The sequence below is a fragment of the Ruditapes philippinarum genome, unplaced genomic scaffold (genome assembly GCF_026571515.1).
Source record: "Ruditapes philippinarum isolate M1 unplaced genomic scaffold, ASM2657151v2 ctg2746_1_1_1_1, whole genome shotgun sequence".
Taxonomy (NCBI): Eukaryota; Metazoa; Mollusca; class Bivalvia; order Venerida; family Veneridae; genus Ruditapes; species Ruditapes philippinarum.
Genome location: NW_026860430.1, coordinates 6,461 through 28,683, shown reverse-complemented (window position 1 = coordinate 28,683; position 22,223 = coordinate 6,461). Strand labels below are relative to the sequence as shown.

Genomic DNA, 22,223 nt, shown 5'->3' with positions numbered 1-22,223 from the left:
CACATCATGGCTAAAACTCTTGCATACTTGAATAAATGTTTTCTGGTAAATGGGTATCAAAATACCCTTGTTATTAAATGAGGCGGACATATTTGAAACAATGAACAAAAGTGGCAACCAGAGCATGGCAACCGAAAAAAAAACTTAAAAATTGTCTTATACCATCTAAAAAAATTTCTATTACCATCTCATGTCTTCAGGTTGGGGACATGATGGTGAATGGTGAACAAGCCTGGAGAGTTTCAAAGCCATATGTCAATATTTGAGGTGGAATGCAAACTTTAACATATATTCTAAGTCGAAAAACGGGCATAATTCTGCCAAAATGCTTGATAGAGTTACCTCCTCCTGTCTGCAGGTAAGGGTCATGATGGTGAATAAGTGTGCAATTAAGTAACAAAGCCATATGTCAAAGGACTTTGAAAATATTTGAGGTAGTACGCAAACTTAAGCATAAATTCTAAGTAAAAAAGGGACATAATTCTGTCAAAATGCTTAAAAGATTTACCTCCTCCTGTCTACATGTTGGGGGCATGATGGTTAACAAGTGTGCAAAGTAACAAAGCCATATGTCAATGGACTTTGAAAATATTTGAGGTGGTACTCAAACTTAAGCATAAATTCTAAGTAAAAAAGGGACATAATTCTGTTAAAATGCTTAAAAGAGTTACCTCCACCTGTCTACAGATTGAGGGGGGGGGGGGGTCATGATGGTGATTAAGTGTGCAAAATAACACAGCCATATGTCAATGGACTTTGAAAATATTTTAGATGGTAGCTATTTAACAATTGTTCATATATTCATGTGTTTTTATTAACTAATATAAAATAAAAAATTTATGGAAAAATGTTAAAAGTGGAATTTTTTATTATAATATAAAGTGTTTTTATTTAATTTAAATAAAATATCTTATTATATAATTCAATAAGAATAATCTATTTCAATACTTAGGTGTGTAAAATGAAATAATATAAAAAAAAATTAAAAAATTCAATATAAAATCTCTTACCTGTAAAATATTTCCAAATCCTAATTCCAAGTTATCCATTAAGTTCCGGTAAAAAATGTCCTTGAATTATTTCTCCTCTTAAAATTGTTTTTATTTATTTATTTATAAACAACTGTCACTTAATTAAACTTTAAACTTAAATAAATGTTTGTAAATTAAATGACCAAACTATACAGTACATGTATAACGTTGAAGAAACCGCCATTTTGTTTTCTAAGTGTCCATTTTTAAATTGTTTTCATTTAAATTTATTGAAGTCATTTCATTAGTTTATTTTACAATGTTTTTCCTTTGTTTATTCTTTACTTGGTTTTATTGTTTTGAACTCAATCCCCCGCCGCCAGTCGTCCTCGTCTTGTATCACATGAAAAGTTTGTGAACTCCGAATATTTTCTCTAACACGGTCATATTCTGTTCTCGGTTTAATGGCGGACATCTCTACTGTAACTGACTGCGGCAGATTTTTCAGCACGGTAATAAAGTTCTGTAAACTTTCTGCAGACATTTCTATACCCACCAACTCCACACGTTCAATATTCAACATGTCACGTGACAGTAACAATGAACTTTCATCATCTAGATTGATGCGAGACAACCTAACATTAACTAATGACGGTGTTGTTATATTTAATTGTAGTCTCCCAGGTAACCACGACAAGTTTAACTTTGATAGAGTTGAATGTTGAGACAAGTCCAAGTTCAATCTCTTACAATCATGGCGGCGGTACTTGTGTTCTTTACAGTCTAACCCCTCCAATGTTAACTCTTTCATTGATTTTTGAGCGGAGATAAAATTGTAAAATGTTTCCAGTATTTTGTGAGATAACGTGAAGTATCTAATATATAAATATTGTAAGTTTTGTACTCGCGCTAAATTTTCACTCAGATTTTCTTCATCATTTATCCATGTACCGCCCCACAAAGTAACGTACTGTAAACTGGGAAACAATATCCGGGTTATCTCAGCCTCCTTCTCCCTGCCACCATAATAGTAAAGTTTCTGTATATGACTGAGATCTGTGAGAGAGAATAAATCTATAATTTCACGTAAACTGCTGGAAGTATTGTACATGTTTATATAAAGTGATTTTATGTTGGTTTTATTTTGTTTTAATAAACGTTGTAACAGCTTACTGTCCACCACGGTGTCCTCGTCAATGAAGAAATCTTGTAAACATAATTGAATATTTTCACTTTCAGGCATTTCTTGTAAACACGACATGAACATTTTCTGTATGTTATACAATGGTGGAGTATTGTACAGGAAGTCCTCGTCACGTGTCCTAGTTCTATAGTCGCGTGTTTCCTCGTCTTCATTTATCACAGACATCAAATCATTTGATATTTCACACATCAGGTCAGCATTCATTTTACTTATAAATTCACAAATTTTTGACATGTCCAGAATGTCTTGAACATTTCTACATTTTTCTACAACAGTTTTCTGAGCGTCACTTTGAGAACTTATAAATATGGCGGCAAAGAATTCTTGCACTGTTTTGTGAGAAAACGATACTTTACTAATTTCTCTAATTAAAGTTTTACTTCTACTTTCTGACAGTATTCCTGAGAAAAGACTTAATTTCATGTCGTCTGCTTTGAGATATATATCAGCAACTGTTCTATCAAATACAAGCGTGTTTTCTCTGTTTTTGTGAAATAATGTTTGGTAAGCTAGTTCTGCTAATGATGTTATAAGACTGTAAAACTTTTTACAAAATTCATGACCTTTGAAGTATTCTGGAATTTCACTGGCAGACAATTCACAAGATGGTTGAACTTCCGGGTGTTTCTTTGACGTTCTTGATAATAGAAATTCAATGATATTGGTGTAAATTTCATGTTTTGAATTTCCTATAGGAATGTTGTTGCACCATAGGCAAACTATATACATGAGGAGGAGTGGAATCACTTGCATGTGCTCTAGGCGACGGTCACGTATCACTTTATTAAAGTCCCATATTTTACTCTCCAGTACTCTATCGTCACGGACACCGGTCATTTTTCTTATAGCATTTTCTTCAAGTTGCCGCGTAGAATCTGCACTTAATTGAACCAATTCTACTTTTTTGTTTATTTGACTTGTTTTGAGATTTGCGACTCCAAGCTTCCACGGTCGAGTTGTCGTTAGAATAACACAATTATCACGTACGTACCGATGTGGGATTTTTTCTGTTATTTCGCTACAGCTATTATCAGGGTGACTCCATTCATCAAGACCGTCCAAAATAATCAAGCATTTTTCTCTACGTAACACTTCACGTATTGTTGCAGAAGTAGGAAGTTTCCTCGTAATTTGCTGTTCAATCATTTCGTCAATGTTGCAAACTGAGGTACAGTCTCTTAATAAAACCAAAAATAAGAACTTGAAGTCAAACAACGTTTTTAACTCGTCGTCTTTAACGCAGGCGTAGTTTTCATCGTGACAATGAGCTTGACACCACGTGACTGCAAGATATTTTGAGAAAGCAGTTTTTCCAAAGCCTGCATCAGCTGATAGATAAATTTCTTGCTGATCACCACTTCCGGTTGAAAACAGGTCTTTCAAAGACTTGATCGGCGTTCGTTCCTCTTCATTGGAGTTTAGGGACTTCTGTTTTACGGCGACTATATCAGGCATCACGTAGAACCCAGCTAGAGGTGTCTCTATTTCTTCAAGAAGCGGTGACAGAGGTATTGAACTACACCTTTTTCTGTAGAATTTAATCAGGTCGCCTTGAAGTTCTGAAAAGAGAGTAGAAAAAAGTGTTAATCAGCGACAATCTTTCTATATAATATATAAAATGCTGAGGTGTTACTAACTTCAATTTTGCATGGTTAGGAACAAATAATGCATAATGACAAATAAGAAGTATAATACTATATTCAGATGCTATGTTTAACATTAACAATGCATAATTAAAGCTAAACTTTGTTTTAATAATAGCATAAATTCATATGCAAAAACGAAGTATTTCCATCGTTATAATTAATACATTGTATGCTTGAAAGTAAGCATTTCCTTCTTCATTCTGAACCCGAAGAATTGGTGGGGGAGGGTCAAGCTAAAGAAGAAAATATTTCTTCTATAGTTCATTGAATTGACAAACACCAAGAACGATATATGTTTAACATGTTTGAACCGTTTAAAAATGATATTTTTACATTAAAAATATGAAAACAAATCTTGATCAAATGATATATTTGCATTGAAAATATGAAAACAAATAGTTATCACGGAGGGGAAATAAGAAGGGTGGGATTTTTACTCGAACAGGAAGTAATTCCTCCTGATTTCTCCATCATATCGGAATTCCTCGGCTATTATTCATAATCAGACTTAATACGGACTACAGTATTGTTTGATTTTATTAACCTGACGATAGCATACTTATGAGACTGATTATACGGTCAAAGCACACAATATATAGATATACTGTAGATTTTCGGCAAAGCACCTTATAACATGTGATTACATATGTTTCTGTAATATACATGTAGTTATACTGAGCGTCTTAACGCAATAAGGAGTACCACTAGCTGGTTAGTTCTACATTTTTGTAAACACTTGGTCATTTCTATTAATTTAAGAAATACTTAAAAAATAAATAAAGAAACGAAACTATGACAACAGTTATCCTCTGACCACTGACCACTCGTATACCAGGAAATCACTTAACAGGATGTGATAACGACTTATATACTGTGACTTTTCAAAACATTATTTATATTTTCCATTTTAATTATCGTTAACTACATGGATATAACCGAAGTTGGATCGAATATTCAAATTAATCTTATAAAATGTATTCATATTTGACAGGTCAATAAAATCAGACTGTAAAAGTATTTCTACCACGTGATTTTATATGTAAAACACAGAGTGTAATCTTTGATAAAGAATACGATGTCAATATTTGACATTCAAAAAAGTCTGTTTCGGTACAATTTTGATAATCAAATTATATAAACATACTGGACCCTATGTCAACAGGTTGGCATTTTGCACTTTCGATTTCTTAAACCATAAGCTTAATAATGCATTGTTTACTTTTATATCTATGAATTTACTTAATTTCGGTAGACTTATACTCGATATTTTGGGAGAAGAAAAAACTTCAACTCCCAGCATTGAATTGCTATTTACATGGTTAGTTACTTGCTAGGTTATACCAAAATATCATATACATACTATTCAAGAATGATAGATGTTGTGTTTTAAAGTAGGCAAATATTCAATTACCCATTTAAATGGCCAAACACAATCAAATCTTCTCGGTCCTTTCCAACAAACTTTGGATAAGGACATTGGACACAATTGACTATTGTATCACAGGGACATTAAAATGTTTTTTTTGAATAATTGTCCACTTTGAAACACATCATCTATCGAGTCACCGTACCTGTGCTCGACCAGCCCATTGCTCGACCAATACTTTTATTTGCGTACGATTTATGCGTTATTTAAGTGAGAGAAAAAAAAACGCTCGGAGATCATGTGTGCTATTTATACCTAACCTGTAACCTCTACACTCAAAGTTTGTTAGAACTTGGCAATTTTGCAGACGATAATAAACAGTACAAAAATATATGTCTATAATAAAAGTTGCAGTAAAAACTATTTAAAGGACTAACATAATGATAATTTAGGGCAAATTTGGACAATGCTTTGTTAAATTTCCTTTACTCATTGAGTTCCATGGGAAAGGGCCCCACAAATCATCAAATATAAGGCAATGGCTATGAACATGTAAACACATATGGCAGCTGTCCGGTTACAAATAGGGAACACACCACTGAAAGGGCAGACCAACTGTATATTACATCAAGTATCACACTTTACTATGTTTGCAGTGATAAGTAATCTCACCCCCACCCCCCAGTGAAAAAAAGCCTCTGTAAAACACTTTATTTGTCAATGTCTAACATTAATTTTCCTTCCTATCATATTTATCTCATATCTATATCCATACACACTAAAACAGAAATGTTCCAAAATATTTTTGAAATAAAATTGTTAAACACAAAAAGTCATATCTGTTTTTCAAAAATAAAAGTTCTGATAAAAATAAAACCACCTGGTCGAGCACTGGTTACGTTGCTTGAAAAATATAGTGGTTTTAGGCCCTATGTACAACTCCGTGGTAAATGATATCCTGATCTGTGTCATTGTGAGGGCAATCACCTGGATTAGATCCCTATGTTTTTTTCAGTTTTTTACCAGATTAATAAAAAAACATGTGTTCATCTTAAAAGTGTCCAAAAAAAAAAAAAAGTAAATAATGACCCCCTTTGAAAATATAATATACGTTAACTTATATTATATTTTTAAAGGGGGTCATTATTTACATTTTTTGTTGTTTTTTTTGTGCCTGTGGGTTTAGACCCCGGGGTCTAATCCAGGATATAGCCATTATGAGTTTTAAAGGCCCAGCTTTGTAACAAAAAAAAGTTTTCGAGCAATATTTTTGTTTTGAAAGAGTTTTTTCTGGATTTTGTGAAATACTGGTTGAGCACTGGTCCGTTGACTCTAACCTGTTTCATGTTTATCTTCATTATCTGATATTTTACATTTTTCATGGATAATATTAAATGTTTAAATGTAAAAATATGAAATGTTAAATAACTTTTTTCACGGCTATAAATTATGAAACTCAAGTCATCTGAATCTCACTAGACTTTGGTTTTTCAGCGTATAACTCAGCTTTCAAATATAAATGAGTGGTAAATATCTAATCGAAACCGTTAATAACAGTGGACTATAATTATACATGTATAACATGATAAGTCACCAATAATTTGACATAAAATAAAACAATAAATTGTCGTCTGCTTTCACTTCCGTGACATAATAACATACCGTTGTAAAGAAATTTTTAAAAACATTCAAAACATAGAATAAATAAATTTTCAGTAAATCAAAATCTTACCATTTCTATCACTACTAATAAAGAATTCGCATCAAAAACAAACAAAAAGGAAAAATGTTTAAAAATGTTCCATCACTGGTGAATATGCGCGGACAACTGAAACGAACATTATATATCTATAAATAGAAATTTATTACTTTTTGACAAGCCATACTATCACGGGTGAGGAACGGTTACACGAAGGATGGAGTTATTATGATAACTTGTCACGCAGTTCATGGAAAACATAACAGATCTTCGGAAAACTTTATTGTGAAAAATTGAAATATAGTTAAATGGGGAGTTCAAGTGTTAAATTAAACTTTGATGATTAAGCTTGCCTTTCAAATTTGTATTTTATTTCAGAAAAAAACTTGAAAGTCCATTTGTCATCGCCTCTTGTTTAAAATCTGGTAGTTTTGTGTAAAAATTCCAAATTACTTGCTCACTCGAACATACTGACCTTTTTATTTATGATCTTCTTATCTAATTATAATGTAAAGTTGCAAATGTAATGCCCAGTCTAATAGATTTATACCCGATTTTCCAAATGTCACGGAGTTCTTGCGATAACTCTGAAAATGTCCTAGAGTTCTTATGATAACTTTTGTTACTGCCAGTGTGTTTCAAGATTGTGCTATATGTTACGGCACGTTTTAGCGTATTTAATTATTTAATAAGTGGTAAATCATTATGAAGCGTAAAGTACGTAGTACGCTTATCATTTGCACACAAATTTGGTTATATAACGTTGGTTTTGGTTGTTCAAGAGAGTTTTTCTTATCTCCGTTTCTTGTGGTTTTTTCTTCTCAATTTATATAACTTTTTACTAACGCATGTTTTGTAGACTGAAAAAGGCTAAATATATAGACCATTAACATACAGGATGAAATATGCTTTGAATTCAATACTTAAGCATGATGTCTTCATGTATACATTATTCCTGGCAGTTTAAGAGAACATTAAGTAACAATATGTAATTGGTCTGCCGAAACAAAATACATGTTAATGGTTTGCAGCAAAATATGAAGTAGTATGCACTAACTTTATCTACATTTAATGAGGTTGGGGTCATTTTCAGGTATTCAACTGATATTTTGATTTCTGAAAGGTATTAATTTTTGCCATATAGACGTAGAAAAAATATGAGAACGATATAACAGTTTTCGTGCACTGCAGTTATTGTCGTGAGAGTAATTGATAAAAAAACATGAATTATATATCACTTGAAGGTGAAATATGTCTCAAATAAGAAAACAAAAGAAAAAGCCGTGTAACCGGCGTATCGTGTAGTAACGACTCATACAGTTACTTAAGTAACGTAAAACCGGTGCACGACAAAAAAAGGGTTAGTTCATTACTTTGATGCATCACAGTATCCTTTAAACACTACATATAAGGGAAAAGAGTGTACACGTACGTATTCCTGACGTCACTAGAAAATATGACGTCATTCGCCTATTGTAACGTTTTTGTGTGGTCGTTAAAGAGTTGATAAATTGGTATTTGGGCCTCGTATTTTTTGTAATCATTTTTTTAAATCAATAAATCTATTAAATGGCGCCGTAACTTTATATAAAGAAGTGTTCATAATTTAGTTTGGTAACTATATTTTTCTACACATCAAAGGACAGCTGAAGGGACGGAAGTTCAAAACACTAAATGATCTTCAAAATGCAGTGTTCTGAATAATTTGTACAATTCCAATATCCTTAAGAACAAACATTTTATATTGATTTTATATCCTTTTAACTCCAACCATTTCTCGTTAAACATAGTATTACAGAAGGTCATTTGAGCCGTGCCATGACAAAACCAACATAATCGGTTTGCGACCAGCATGGATCCGGACGGATGCGCAGACTGGCCTCGATCCATGCTGGTCGCAAACCCATTGTGTTGGTTTTGTCATGACGCGGCTCATTTTATTCTAGTAAGGATGCTAATGAATTTTCCTGTACTGTATTGATACAAGACATTAGCAAACTTGTATATCAAGTTACATTCAATTAAAATAATTTCACGTCTTCAATTATTATGTTTCGGCAGGTGAAGAAATCGTGTGTACATAAAAATAAATAAAATAAAAAAAAAATTATAATAAACACCGCCTAGCGGGAGTCACACTCGAAATTTTCTTAGTCTTCGGATGACACAAAGTAAGGAATACTCCAACAAAACATTAACAACAACATATTGTTATGGACTGGAACGGGAACGGAAACATGATTTTTCCCGCAAAAAGTCAAGCTTATAACACAGTCCAGTCAAACTGGTAAATATGGACCATCCAAAGAGAGAACATGATTGGCCTTGAATGACAAAAGGTATTTATTAGGAATGTACATTTTTCAATGAAGGTTTCTCAAAAAGTGGTCTTTAACTACAGGGTGGTCTTAAATCGGAGTTTGTCTCTAACAAAGGTTTGACTGTGTATCAATTATGGAAAGTCACATGCATAGCGTATTTAAATAAAATTTTACTTGTTTTCATCCGGTTATAACGTCTCCTCTCAAAAAACCTCTGAAAAATGTTTCCTTTCTTCTGTCTGTCCTGCCTTGTTTCATCTGAAGAATAATTGAAACATTAACAATTTAATCAAATCAGTTATAAGAATTTTGATACCTACTTTCCAAGACTTGAACCATTGTAATTGAATATGTGCTGTAAAATAGAAGTAGCCACTAAAATGTGCTGTATGATACAGTTACCATAAACATGTGCTGTATGATACAGTTTCCATAATCATGTGCTGTATGATACAGTTACCATAAACGTGTGCTGTATGATAACAGTTACCATAAACGTGTGCTGTATGATAACAGTTACCATAAACATGTGCTGTATGATACAGTTACCATAAACGTGTGCTGTATGATACAGTTACCATAAAAGTGTGCTGTATGATACAGTTACCATAAACGTGTGATGTATGGTACAGTTGCCATAAACGTGTGCTGTATGATACAGTTACCATAAAAGTGTGCTGCATGATACAGTTTCCATAAACGTGTGCTGTATGATACAGTTACCATAAAAGTATGCTGTATGATACAGTTACCTTAAAAGTGTGCTGTATGATACAGTTACCATAAACGTGTGCTGTATGATACAGTTACCATAAAAGTGTGCTGTATGATACAGTTACCATAAACATGTGCTGTATGATACAGTTACCATAAAAGTGTGCTGTATGATACAGTTACCATAAACATGTGCTGTATGATACAGTTACCATAAACGTGTGCTGTATGATACAGTTACCATAAAAGTGTGCTGTATGATAACAGTTACCATAAACGTGTGCTGTATGATACAGTTACCATAAACGTGTGCTGTATGATACAGTTACCATGAACGTGTGCTGTATGATACAGTTACCATAAAAGTGTGCTGTAAGAAACAGTTACCATAAACATGTGCTGTATGATACAGTTACCATAAACGTGTGCTGTATGATACAGTTACCATAAAAGTGTGCTGTATGATAACAGTTACCATTAACATGTGCTGTATGATACAGTTACCATAAACGTGTGCTTTATGATACAGTTACCATAAACATGTGCTGTATGATACAGTTACCATAAACATGTGCTGTATGATACAGTTACCATAAACGTGTGCTGTATGATACAATTACCATAAACGTGTGCTGTATGATACAGTTACCATTAAAGTGTGCTGTATGATACAGTTACCATAAACGTGTGCTGTATGATACAGTTACCATAAAAGTGTGCTGTATGATACAGTTACCATAAAAGTGTGCTGTATGATAACAGTTACCATAAACGTGTGCTGTATGATACAGTTACCATAAAAGTGTGCTGTATTATACAGTTACCATAAAAGTGTGCTGTATGATAATTGTAACCGCTCAAGTGTGTCGTAGATAACAGTTACTATTAAGGTGTGCTATAGGTAACAGTTACCACTTAAATGTGCAATATATCAACTGTGACCACTAAAATGTTCGGAAATTACTGACGTACAAGTATTCCGTTATGTTCGGCAAGCATTGTTACCACCTAATGGGCGGGATCCCCTTGGTACGGATATTCCGATCTGACCTGCATATGACAGGTATTATCAATATATTATTCATTTGTTACCTTTCAAGTGAAAATGAAACTCATTTCCCAAATTGACAATTTAGTAAGTCAACACATTGATTAGTTGGCGAACTGGCACTACGCAGTTAAGGGTCACTTTTCTAAACAACAATTCTCAAACGAAAAACATTGTTTGGGGATTAAATAGGGTATTTTGTCACTGTTTGAGGCCTCAAAAGGGGGACAATTAATGGAACTGTGAAGGGGCAATTTTTTTTCTTTATTTTTTATTCTTTTAACATTATTCATGTATCTCTCAGATCTCCTTTGGGGTGGAAAATTGTTTGATTTTTATTATATTATTATTGTAGGTATTTATTGGCTAAATAATGCCAAATTTAATAGCAAATATGGTACCTGATATTTTCAAAGTATAATAAAATAAAAAATAAATAAAGTATTTTATATTTTGGAAGATCAGCCAAAATACATTTCAGAACATTTAGACTAACTTTAAAAACAGACCTTCATTGTTGTAAATTTTAGGTATATTTAGACTTTTAAAGTTTAAAGTGGGTTTTTATACATATTTCAAACATTGTGTGTACAAACAATCATTTTGCTTGTGTGATTTATTACCTGAATGCTATTATTTGTTTCTTATTAATGATCAATAGGAAAACATTTTTCATAGTGATTATATGTTACAGATTATCTTAGAGTTTCCTTATTTCTGAAAAAGAGCCCTTCTAAAAGCAAAGTAACTCATAAACAGTTAACTTAAACTTTGCATTGTAGAATCCTTAAAGACATATAACTGTCCTATGTTGTCAATTTTACAATTCCTTATAGTGTCAATTAGATGTGTCTTACGGTCAGTCAAGACTGTGTGAAAGTGCGATGTTTACCATTAGGGTTATAGCGACATTTAGCGTTATTGCGACATTTCCTGTCAAGCTTGCAACATTTTAATTCAGGTGCGACATAAAGAGGCGACTCGGCTTTTAACATTGCTGTTTAAGATCTTTCAAAATTTAAGGTACACGCTACTCGATAACGTTAACAACAATTGTTTGAAAATAACCATTCTATCACTCCACGTGATTTTGTCACTTTTTATACAATACCGAAATAATATCTCACATACACTAACGCCACATATTAGATCCATATCAGTTAATAAATATTTTGACAAAACGGCGCCAATCCGTAAGCAGCGTAATGACGTCATCGTAAGTAAACAACTCATTCATAAACAAGCTGACGTTATTTCATACATACAAGAATGATAAATGGGGCACTGATGTAAACACAATACGACGTTGAAAACTTGATAAAATAACGTTTTTTTCTCAGTTTAATAATTTCTATATCTTTGCAACAGTAGGGTGCGAAAATCGAACAGCGTTGTACGAAAATCGGCACCGGAAATTATTTCCGTTTTAAAAAAAATAACATTATTGATCTTCCTTCTTTTATCGTGATACAATCGAAATAACATCGGCCTGAGAGCAGTATATGGACTATTTAACACCGGTTTTGTCGTTTTGATGCGAAAGAATTAACCACTCAGGTCGTGGTCAATTCCTACGCATCAAAACTCCAAACACGGTGTTAAATAGCCGATATACACCTCTCAGGCCGATGTTATTTCTTAATTATAAACTTCCAACACTAACACTGATTAGTGTCCAGCTTTATTTGTCATCCAATGAAAACGCTGTATTTCTTAAAAATTATGTGTGTTAATTTTCATAGAAGAAAAAAAGTCATAGTTCTTCATAGTACCGCGTAGTGACGTAATTAAGGGCCAAATAAAGCTTGACACTAATCAGTGTTAGTGTCCAACTTTATTTGTCATCCAATGAAAACGCTGTATTTTTGTGCGTTAATTTTCATAGAAGAACAAAAGTCGATACTATATCGAATTCGTCCATAGCCGACTTCCATTTTTCATAGTACTTCATAAAACCGCATTGTGACGTAATTAAGTGACTGATAATGAGGCCAAATAAAGCTTGACACTAAATATGTTAGTTTTCATCCGTGCTGTTCTACAGAAATTAGAAACATTCTCCTGTCGCTATCGCTCCCGTCGAAGTTTCTAGTTTCTGTAGAACAGCACGGATGAACACTAACATATACATAGCTACATATGCATAGAGGATATTTAATTGTTTTGCATGTAAGATTGAAATATATTTACTGAGTTAACACCAGATGCAATATTTTCACTAGTGTAGTAGACACGAGTAAAAATATAAAGGCTGTTGTCCACAAATGAAATGTTGTTCAACCTTATTTCTAAAACAAATATTTTTTTCTTTTTATTTCATGCTTTATAAGTGATTTTGAGTATTTTATACTGATTTGCCGCGTAACGTTTCACATTCTCCTATATGACGTCACCACATCATGACGTAACATCATCAATTTTAAAAAAAAAGTTAGTTATCTATCACCCCTGCCAATTTTGCGACTCCGTAAAAAATGGTAAATTGCGCGGCCGTGCATATATTTTGACGTGACGTCATTAGCGTTTTACAAACTTACTGTAAAGACGCGCTATCTTCTCAGAACTAGATAACACTTTTGTTTGTAAACAGTGCGTGTGACGTCACACGTAGTGTGTTCAGTGCGTGTGACGTCACATGTACTGTTTTAAATATGGCTCCACCCCTTTGGTTTTTTTTCTTATTATTGTTATTAGGATATTTTTTCGTTTGAGTGAAATATGGAATATATTTTCACGAAACATGATAAAATGCCACATATTTTCACGAGCCGGGACGGCGAGTGAAAATATGTGGCATTTTATCATGTGGAGTGAACATATATACCATATTGCACGAAAAACGAAAAATAAACCTTTTTATTTAATTTCAATATCAAAGAAAAATGGTTATGAACCCCCTTGCCTGCTACGCAACTGCAATTGTACAGCGCGCAGTAATATAATTATTGTCTTGTTTTGCACGTGATATTTAGCGCTACATTGTGACGTCACGTAAACAACTCCTTAAACGTCTGTACAGCGTTAATGACTGAATTAAAGATATTGGTGTTCGGATTTATTTTCTTAGTTAGACCGTTTTCTATCATTCTACATAGTTTTCAAAATAAAATTCGACAAAAATTTGTTTTGAATTTTCAGATTTTTCAAACAAAATGGCAAAAGAAGTCCCGTAAAATAAATATCAGTTTTGCCTGCTCCCACTTTCATATTTATATCTCATAAATTATTTTAAAAAAATATGAAATATATTTGACTGATATAGCACCATATTTCATGGGTAAAAATAAATACATGTAAATATATATATTATATTTCTCTATAGGAACATTAAGTATTTTTTATACAAAAAAGTACTTAGCTTTTGTCTTATTTGTTTAATTAAAATCATTGAAAATACGCATATTTGAACTGTACTTTTTTCGCCATGTTAACGTTACGTAACTTATATTAGGTCACGTACGTTGTTTGTTTTGATTATTTATCCTGTTGAAGGCGTAAACCGAGACGTTGATAAATAACAATCAAAATTCACGTAATTGTTGTTGATTGTTCTACTGGGTAATTCATAGTTCTGGCTTCCAAAACTTTATAAGCCGCTTTTTAACATAGGAAAATGGAAAACTTGGAAGCTTGCTGAAGGAACGCTGGGTTGTTTTACTTATTTTACGAGTGATGGCTGTCAATGCTTTTCAATTTTTTATAAAGCATACGGCAGTTATTGCTCGTAGGATACTTTAATATGCCCAAATGTCATCAAGAGCAGTTTTGCATGGGGAAGGAATGTATTTTTCAGACTGTAAAAACGAACCAAAAAAAATTTAGAGACGAAATTTTGGTGATTGGAATTTGAGGAATAGAAGTAAATTTTCTCTCTGTGTTACTTTTGACATTTAAGTTATTTATCTATTTCAGCTTTGCTATTTCTTTTAACAGCCTAACATTGTCAGAATTGTCCGTAAAAATAAAATTGAGGTACCACATGGGGAAAATCTTAAAAAAGTAGTTTCGTCATTGAAAAAAGTGAAATTATATTTTGATAATTTTCACTGTGAAATTATCAAATATAATTTTCACGGATAAATCAATAATCCACTGAAAAGCATAAAATAAAAAGGTTTATTTTTCGTTTTTCGTGCAATATGGTATATATGTTCACTCCACATGATAAAATGCCACATATTTTCACTCGCCGTCCCGGCTCGTGAAAATATGTGGCATTTTATCATGTTTCGTGAAAATATATTCCATATTTCACTCAAACGAAAAAATATCCTCTTAATATATAAAAAAAACTAAATAGAAAAAAAAGTACTTAAGATAAGCATACACTTACAGAGTATTATATTAAAAATGCAAATTTGTATCAATCGGCAAAAAATAATTTTGTAGGTATTCCTTCTGGATATTGTGTTTGTAGTGTATGTCTGTAGACGGTCAATATCATTTTCAATGATATACATGTATATGGGCATAAATGAAAAGTCACTGAAATTATGATCATTCAAATGAAAGTGCGAGGCAATATTTGTGGAAGATGATAGATTTATCAAATTTTGTTACTTTTCATTCGTCTTTAAACTGCTTGCTTAGTTTGCCCAACATATTGCATATTGCATTTTTACAAGTAATCAGGTTAACCATATTTTAGTTTGCAAGTTTGTATTGTCATGCCGTAGGGTTCCTATTTCCTAATCAAGGCGGGGGTGGGGGAGCTGTTTCGGCCTGTAATGACAAGGAAACAAATAAAACAATTTACTTGGGAGAAGGAAAAAGCAACACAACTTCGTGGCGCAAACCAATGGAGGTGTATTCAATGTGCGCGTGCGTGCCTTCCAATCCGGATAAGTAAATTTTAGGAGGCCCGCTAAGAAAGAAATAAGTCGTTAAGAATTATAGAATGACATTAAGTGTTCCATGTTGCAATGGATGAATAGGATGAATGAAAATGAGAAAAATATGGGAAAGTGAATAGGACAACTATATAGGACATGTACATATATGATATAACAAATTGACAAAAGTACAGGGGATATAATAGACCTTTTTACACTACGATTTTTGCACTACGATATTATCTAACTTGCCGACAGAAGCTTTACATACTGTCTTATCCAAGTTGCCAACACAACTATAAATACAGTTATATTCCCATTGTTTACAAACTGTAATTATGCAACTGACAGAAGCTGTGCATATCGTTATATCCCACTTGCCGACAGAAGCTATACATACCTATAAATTCAACTTGCCAAAAGAAGCTATATTTTCACCGTTATTTTTAACTGGCCGACTGAAGCTATACTTATCGTTGTATTCAATTTAGCCGAAAGAAACTATATACACCGTTATATTCAACTTGCCGACCGAATTATATATTCAACTTGCCGACAGAAGCTATATATACCATAACATCCTTCTTGCTGACAGAAGTTATGCATATCGTTTTATTCAACTTGCAGACAGAAGACATATAAAATGTTACATCCAACTTGCCGACAGAAGCTATATATACCGTTATACACAAGCTATGCATACTGTCATAAGAAGCTATATATAGCGTGATATTCAACTTGCCGACAGGAGCTATACATACAACCTTTATATTCCACTTACCGTTTAGCTTATGAATATTACCGTTATATCCAATTATCCGACACAAATCTCTGTTAAGAAGTTACCACTAACATGTGCTGTATGATAACAGTTGCCATATTAGTGTGCTGTGTGATAACAGTAACCATAAAAGTGTGTTGTGTGATGACAGTAACCATGAAAGTGTACTGTATTATAACAGTAGCCACAAAAGTGTGCTGTATGACAACAGTTACCATAAAAGTGTGCTGTATGATAACATTGACCATAAAAGTGTGCTGTATGAAAACAGTTACAATAAAGTGTGCTGTATGATAACAGTGACAATAAACGTGTAATGTATGATAACAGTGACCATAAAAGTGTGCTGTATGGTAACAGTTTCCATTAAAATGTGCTGTATGAAAACAGTGACAATAAAAGTGTGATGTATGATAACAGTAACCATAAAATTGTGCTGTGTGATAACAGTAACCATAAAAGTGCACTGAATTATAACAGTAGCCATATAAGTGTGCTGTATGACAACAGTTAACATAAAAGTGTGCTGTATGATAACATTGACCATTAAAGTGAGCTGTATGATAATGTGACAATAAAAGTGTGCTGTATGATAACAGTGACAATGAAAGTGTGATTATGATAACAGTGACCATAAAAGTGTGTTGTATGATAACAGTTACCATAAGAGTGTGATGTATGAAAACAGTAGCAATAAAAGTGTGATGTATGATAACAGTGACCATCAAAGTGTGCTGTATGATAACAGTGACAATAAAAGTGTGATGTATGATAAAAGTGACAATAAAAGTGTGATGTATGAAAACTGTTACCATAAAGTGTGCTGTATGATAACAGTTAATATAAAATTGTGCTGTATGATAACAATTACCATAAAATTGTGATGTATGATAACAGTGACCATAAAAGTGTGCTGTATGATAACAATTACCATAAAAATGTGCTGTATGATAACAGTCACCATAAACGTGTGCTTTTTGTATTTTCGAAGATCAGTAAATACAAAGCGGACATTCAATCTCTGACACAGAAGTTCACGACAAACCTAACAACAAGTAGTTCTCAAAACTAGCGATTTTAAAGAAAAAAATATTTTAATTTTGTTACAAGTATCCAACAAATTACAACGCATTCAAAGTTTAAAAGTAGCGTTGGCTTATATAATTGTCAATAAATGAACAATCACAAATTACGCGGATGAATATGATTTTAATCAATGAAAATGCTATTTTTAGCTGTGTCGATTACCGAATACTACACAAATAAATCTGACTGCCGAGTAGTGGAATATATAGATTCTACATGTCGGACTGTTTAGGCGAGAAGATTTTCGCTAAATTATTTACTTCAATTTTAAACAACAGGTTTATCCTGAACAAAATACCTCGAAATTAATAAGGATTACAAACCCGAAATGCAATGGAAGTTCAAAATTTAGAATGACTTGATTTTATTCAGGCATTGTTTGTATAACTTCTCCGTGGTGCAGGGGTAACGCGCTCGTTTCGTGTGTGAGAAGTCTGGAGTTCAAATCCCAGTCGAGGCAACTTTTAAAAAAATTCTTTTGTAAGTGTCTTTGTTAAGGAAGTAGCCATGATATGCTAGGATAAAGTGTGGCTGTCATAAAAAATGAACATAAATGATTTTTGATGCAACTCTAGTTATGCAAAATTCCGTATGTATCAAACTCTGGTGCCTTGCACGATGAACTATAGTACATTAAAAAAAACTAATATAGGAAAATACATACAGATATACAGTACGATTTAGATTACAAAGATCAGAAAATACCACAGAGCTTGCAGCCCTTTGATTATAATTGTAACCGCTTGAGTTTGTCGTAGATATATAACAGTTACCATTATGGTGTGCTATATGTAACAGTTACCACTTAAGTGTTCAATATATTACCAGTGACCACTTAAACATTCCGAAATTACAGACGAAGAGGTAATTCGTTCTGTTTAAAAATGAGAGCTGGGAAAAGCAAGGGAGACGACAAGCTGATGTTGTCAGTAGTATTGATAAAACTTCATTGTTATCAAGCTTGTTCAATAGACTTTTAACACGGATAATGTTTGACAGGATAATTATAGAGTGATGTGGCGGTTAGGGCCACTGTTACGGTATAAAACGTTAATCATATTGCAAAAAAACAAACAAACCATCACTGTCGCTGTAACGCAGTTGGTAACGTTGTTATCTTTTAACTTTTAGTGAAAATGAAAACTTCCATGCTGTAAATGTTTTGCAAATGGACCATTTGATAAGTAAATGACACCTTGCAGTGACTTTAGATCAGTTGGCCCACTGCACTTTGAAGTATTACCAGTTTATATTTACTGTAGACTTCGCTTATAACGAACTCATTGGGACATTAAAAATCTGTTCCTTATAACCGGAGTTCCCTGTAAGCATATGGCGAATTAGTTTATTGTATCAGAGGTTTTTATAGCGAACAGATTTACATATAACGAGCTGATTGTTTTTCAACGTCCGCCATTTTGAAGAGCATTTGATTAAGACAAACTAGAACTATCGCTGAATGCGATTCATACCCCACCAATGTCCTTGACAGAAGACGACTTGGAAAGGTGGTTAAGGGAATAACATAAGTGGCACAAATACATAAAAAGAAATTATCTCTGGTGAAAAAAAGACTAATTGTACAGGTTATAGTATAAATATATATTATCAAATCATGTTCGAAACAGTTACAAATAACCTTTCATTTTTCCAATGTACTAAACATTTTATAAGTCAATTTTTGACCTTCAAGTGTGGCCTTGACCTTAAGCTGGCACGAGGGTAAGATGGGTTTTGCACATTGCCCAGTTGGGGTGAACATTTAAGTAAAGTTTGAAGAAAATCCTTTCATTAGTATAGAATTTATAGAGCGGACACAACATATTGTCTAGTATTGATTGTATGTAAATTTAAAGACTTAACAAGGGGCATAACTTTGTCAAAATGCAATACAGAGTTATGAAACTTGACCTGCATATCTTATTTGTGACACCTCATATATCTTTTAAGTTTCAAGCAAATACCTGTGCTAGTTTCAGAAATATAAGTACAAATTTAAGAACATTTTCAAGTGTGACCTTGACCTTTAGCCGGCACAAAGGTGACATGGATTCTGCACATTACCTTGTTGAGGTGAACATTTGAGTAAAGTTTGAAGAAAATTCTTCCATAAGTATAGGATTTATAGAGCGGACACGACATACTGTGTAATATTTGATTGTTTGATATTTGACCTTCAATTGTGACCTTGACCTTAAGCTGACACATGGGCAACATAGGTTCTGCACATCCCCTTGTTGAGGTGGACATTTGAGCCAAGTTTGAAGAAAATCTTTCAATTAGTGTAGGACTTACAGAGCGGACACGACATACTGTCTAATATTTGATTGTAATTGATATTTGACCTTCAATTGTGACCTTGACCTTGAGCTGACACATGGGCAACATAAATTCTGCACATCCCCTTGTTGAGGTGAACAGTTGAGCCAAGTTTGAAGAAAATCTTTCAATTGGTATAGGAGTTATAGAGCGGATACGAACATGGAGACGGACGGACGGACCGACCGACTCGACAAAGCGAATCCATTATAGTCCCCCTCCCCCATGTCGTATAACGGAGAAAGAACTCACAACTGTTCCATACTTTTAATATACAAATACAAACATACATGTGTACGAGTGGAATACCAAAGCCTAACTCCCTCCTTTTGACATTTGAGAATAGTATATATAATATCAACCTGTCCTAAGGACATTTTATAATGTATATAAATACACACGTTTTAGAGATACATATATTAATCATTTTGACATATGATCAGTCCGCATGTATCCCTGCACTATAATATTCATAAATCATGTCATGTTCCATAGTGCACATTATGAAATAAAAACCTTAATATTTGTATATACATGTTGACTTGTCATTCTTTTTTTATATAGCGTGTATGACTCATCAGCCTGTGCAACCAGCTACACGGTGATAGGGCGATTACCACAACTTTTCCGCGCAACGTCAAAATATCTTACTTCTGTCCGAGACACCGTATATTTCTGTGGTACAAAATGGACAGCAAGCCTGTAACCGAGACGAAAACAGCATATAATTTGCTCAAAACAAGGTAAAATCATCATTTTTTCTTTTTCATCGAATGTGCCATTTAATTTGAAACTTATTTATCTTTACTACATGCAAAATGCTTCATTAATTAATTCAGGATAGTGAAAACATTTAGGGTATACTGAAAAAAATCTTGCTTTGATTACGAAATATAACGTATTTCTAGTCCGTTCAGTTCATATAACTGGTCAAAATACAATATAAATATGTACATTATTGTCGCATGAACAAGTTACAATACATTAATAACCCGTTTTTTGTATATTTGGTATGATTTTTATGTTTCCACGTGTGTATTTTAAGGCACCGCACAACTTTGTCAATCATAAGATTAGGGCACCGCATAATTCCTCCTTAAAATCACCGCATTTTTCTGTCTTTTTAGCACCGTTGATTTTTGATATTAATGTTTGCTTTCAGAAAAAGAAGACGTTCAAACCTATGTCTGAACAAGCCAAAGCAACGTGCGAAATTGGCAAAGCTGCAGATACTGCAGCAACTGGAGAGCGTCCAACTAAGTCTTCTGACATCAGCAGTACGCCAATGGATCAGCGTCTCCCTGTATTTCAGGACGATATGCGTAACGCACCACATAAGAAAAAGAATATGAAGTCAAACTTTCGCAAAAGATTGTTTAAAAAAAGCACATTGGAGACGATGACTGAAGAGATTATGGAAATATTGCCCGGGTTCCTGCAAATACTACACCATGAAAATTTGTGTTATGACTTTTGCAACTTTATCAAATTAGTATGCAATAAGAAATTCCCATTAACAAATAGTTCATTCATTTTGTTTCTCGATGTTGTTTGATGACCACACGTATAGTCTGCCAAGAACTTCAATCTTTCCATGTGGGGTTTATCAGTTTGAATAAGTTCGAAAAGGAAAAGACATCCTTATCTATATATATATATAGATACCATTGCACTTATCTAACTGGTAGTATTAACACAGATCAGACCTTCAGAAATTTTCCATAACATAACGTATGATATAACAGCAACATAACATAACAGCAAGTAAACAATCTTTCATCAAACTTTCATCAAATAAAAGTTATTACAAAACATATTTGTAAGAAGATTGTATAATTCAAAAGAAGACGGTTCCAGTATTTATCGGTCTAACGGAAAAAGAATGCGGTGTTTGAATTCAGTGTTGTACGGTGCTCCAACATTCGGGTCAGTAGGCCTTTTTTCAACAAATATTCCTTGAAATTTACGATAGAAACACACAATTTTGTATGGAACTTGAACTTAGGGTTAACCATAATAAATATACGAGCTCGTACAGTCATTGAACAAAGACATCGTCGTTATAACACATGTTTTTGTGACAAGTACGAGTCATGTTGAGGTACACACGATCTTTTGTAAACACTATTTCTTCGAAGTATGTGTTTTTTTGTGAATTGTATTGTGCTAGATTAACAATAAATTGTCTCAAAAATTCGATGGAATACTTAAACAATTGGAATAATCTTGCAATGTC

General features: G+C 33.2%; 1 protein-coding gene across 1 annotated transcript; it reads right to left on the bottom strand.

The window, feature by feature from the left end:
• Positions 1 to 1,097: 1,097 nt before the first annotated feature.
• Positions 1,098 to 11,468, bottom strand: LOC132760047 (uncharacterized). The gene is made up of 2 exons (XM_060751932.1): positions 9,382 to 11,468; positions 1,098 to 3,734 (listed from the first exon to the last, which is right to left on the bottom strand). The coding sequence occupies exons 1-2, from the start codon at positions 9,389 to 9,391 to the stop codon at positions 1,306 to 1,308; spliced, it is 2,439 nt and encodes an 812-aa protein (XP_060607915.1). The 5' UTR covers positions 9,392 to 11,468; the 3' UTR covers positions 1,098 to 1,305.
• Between the last annotated feature and the right edge of the window lie 10,755 nt (positions 11,469 to 22,223).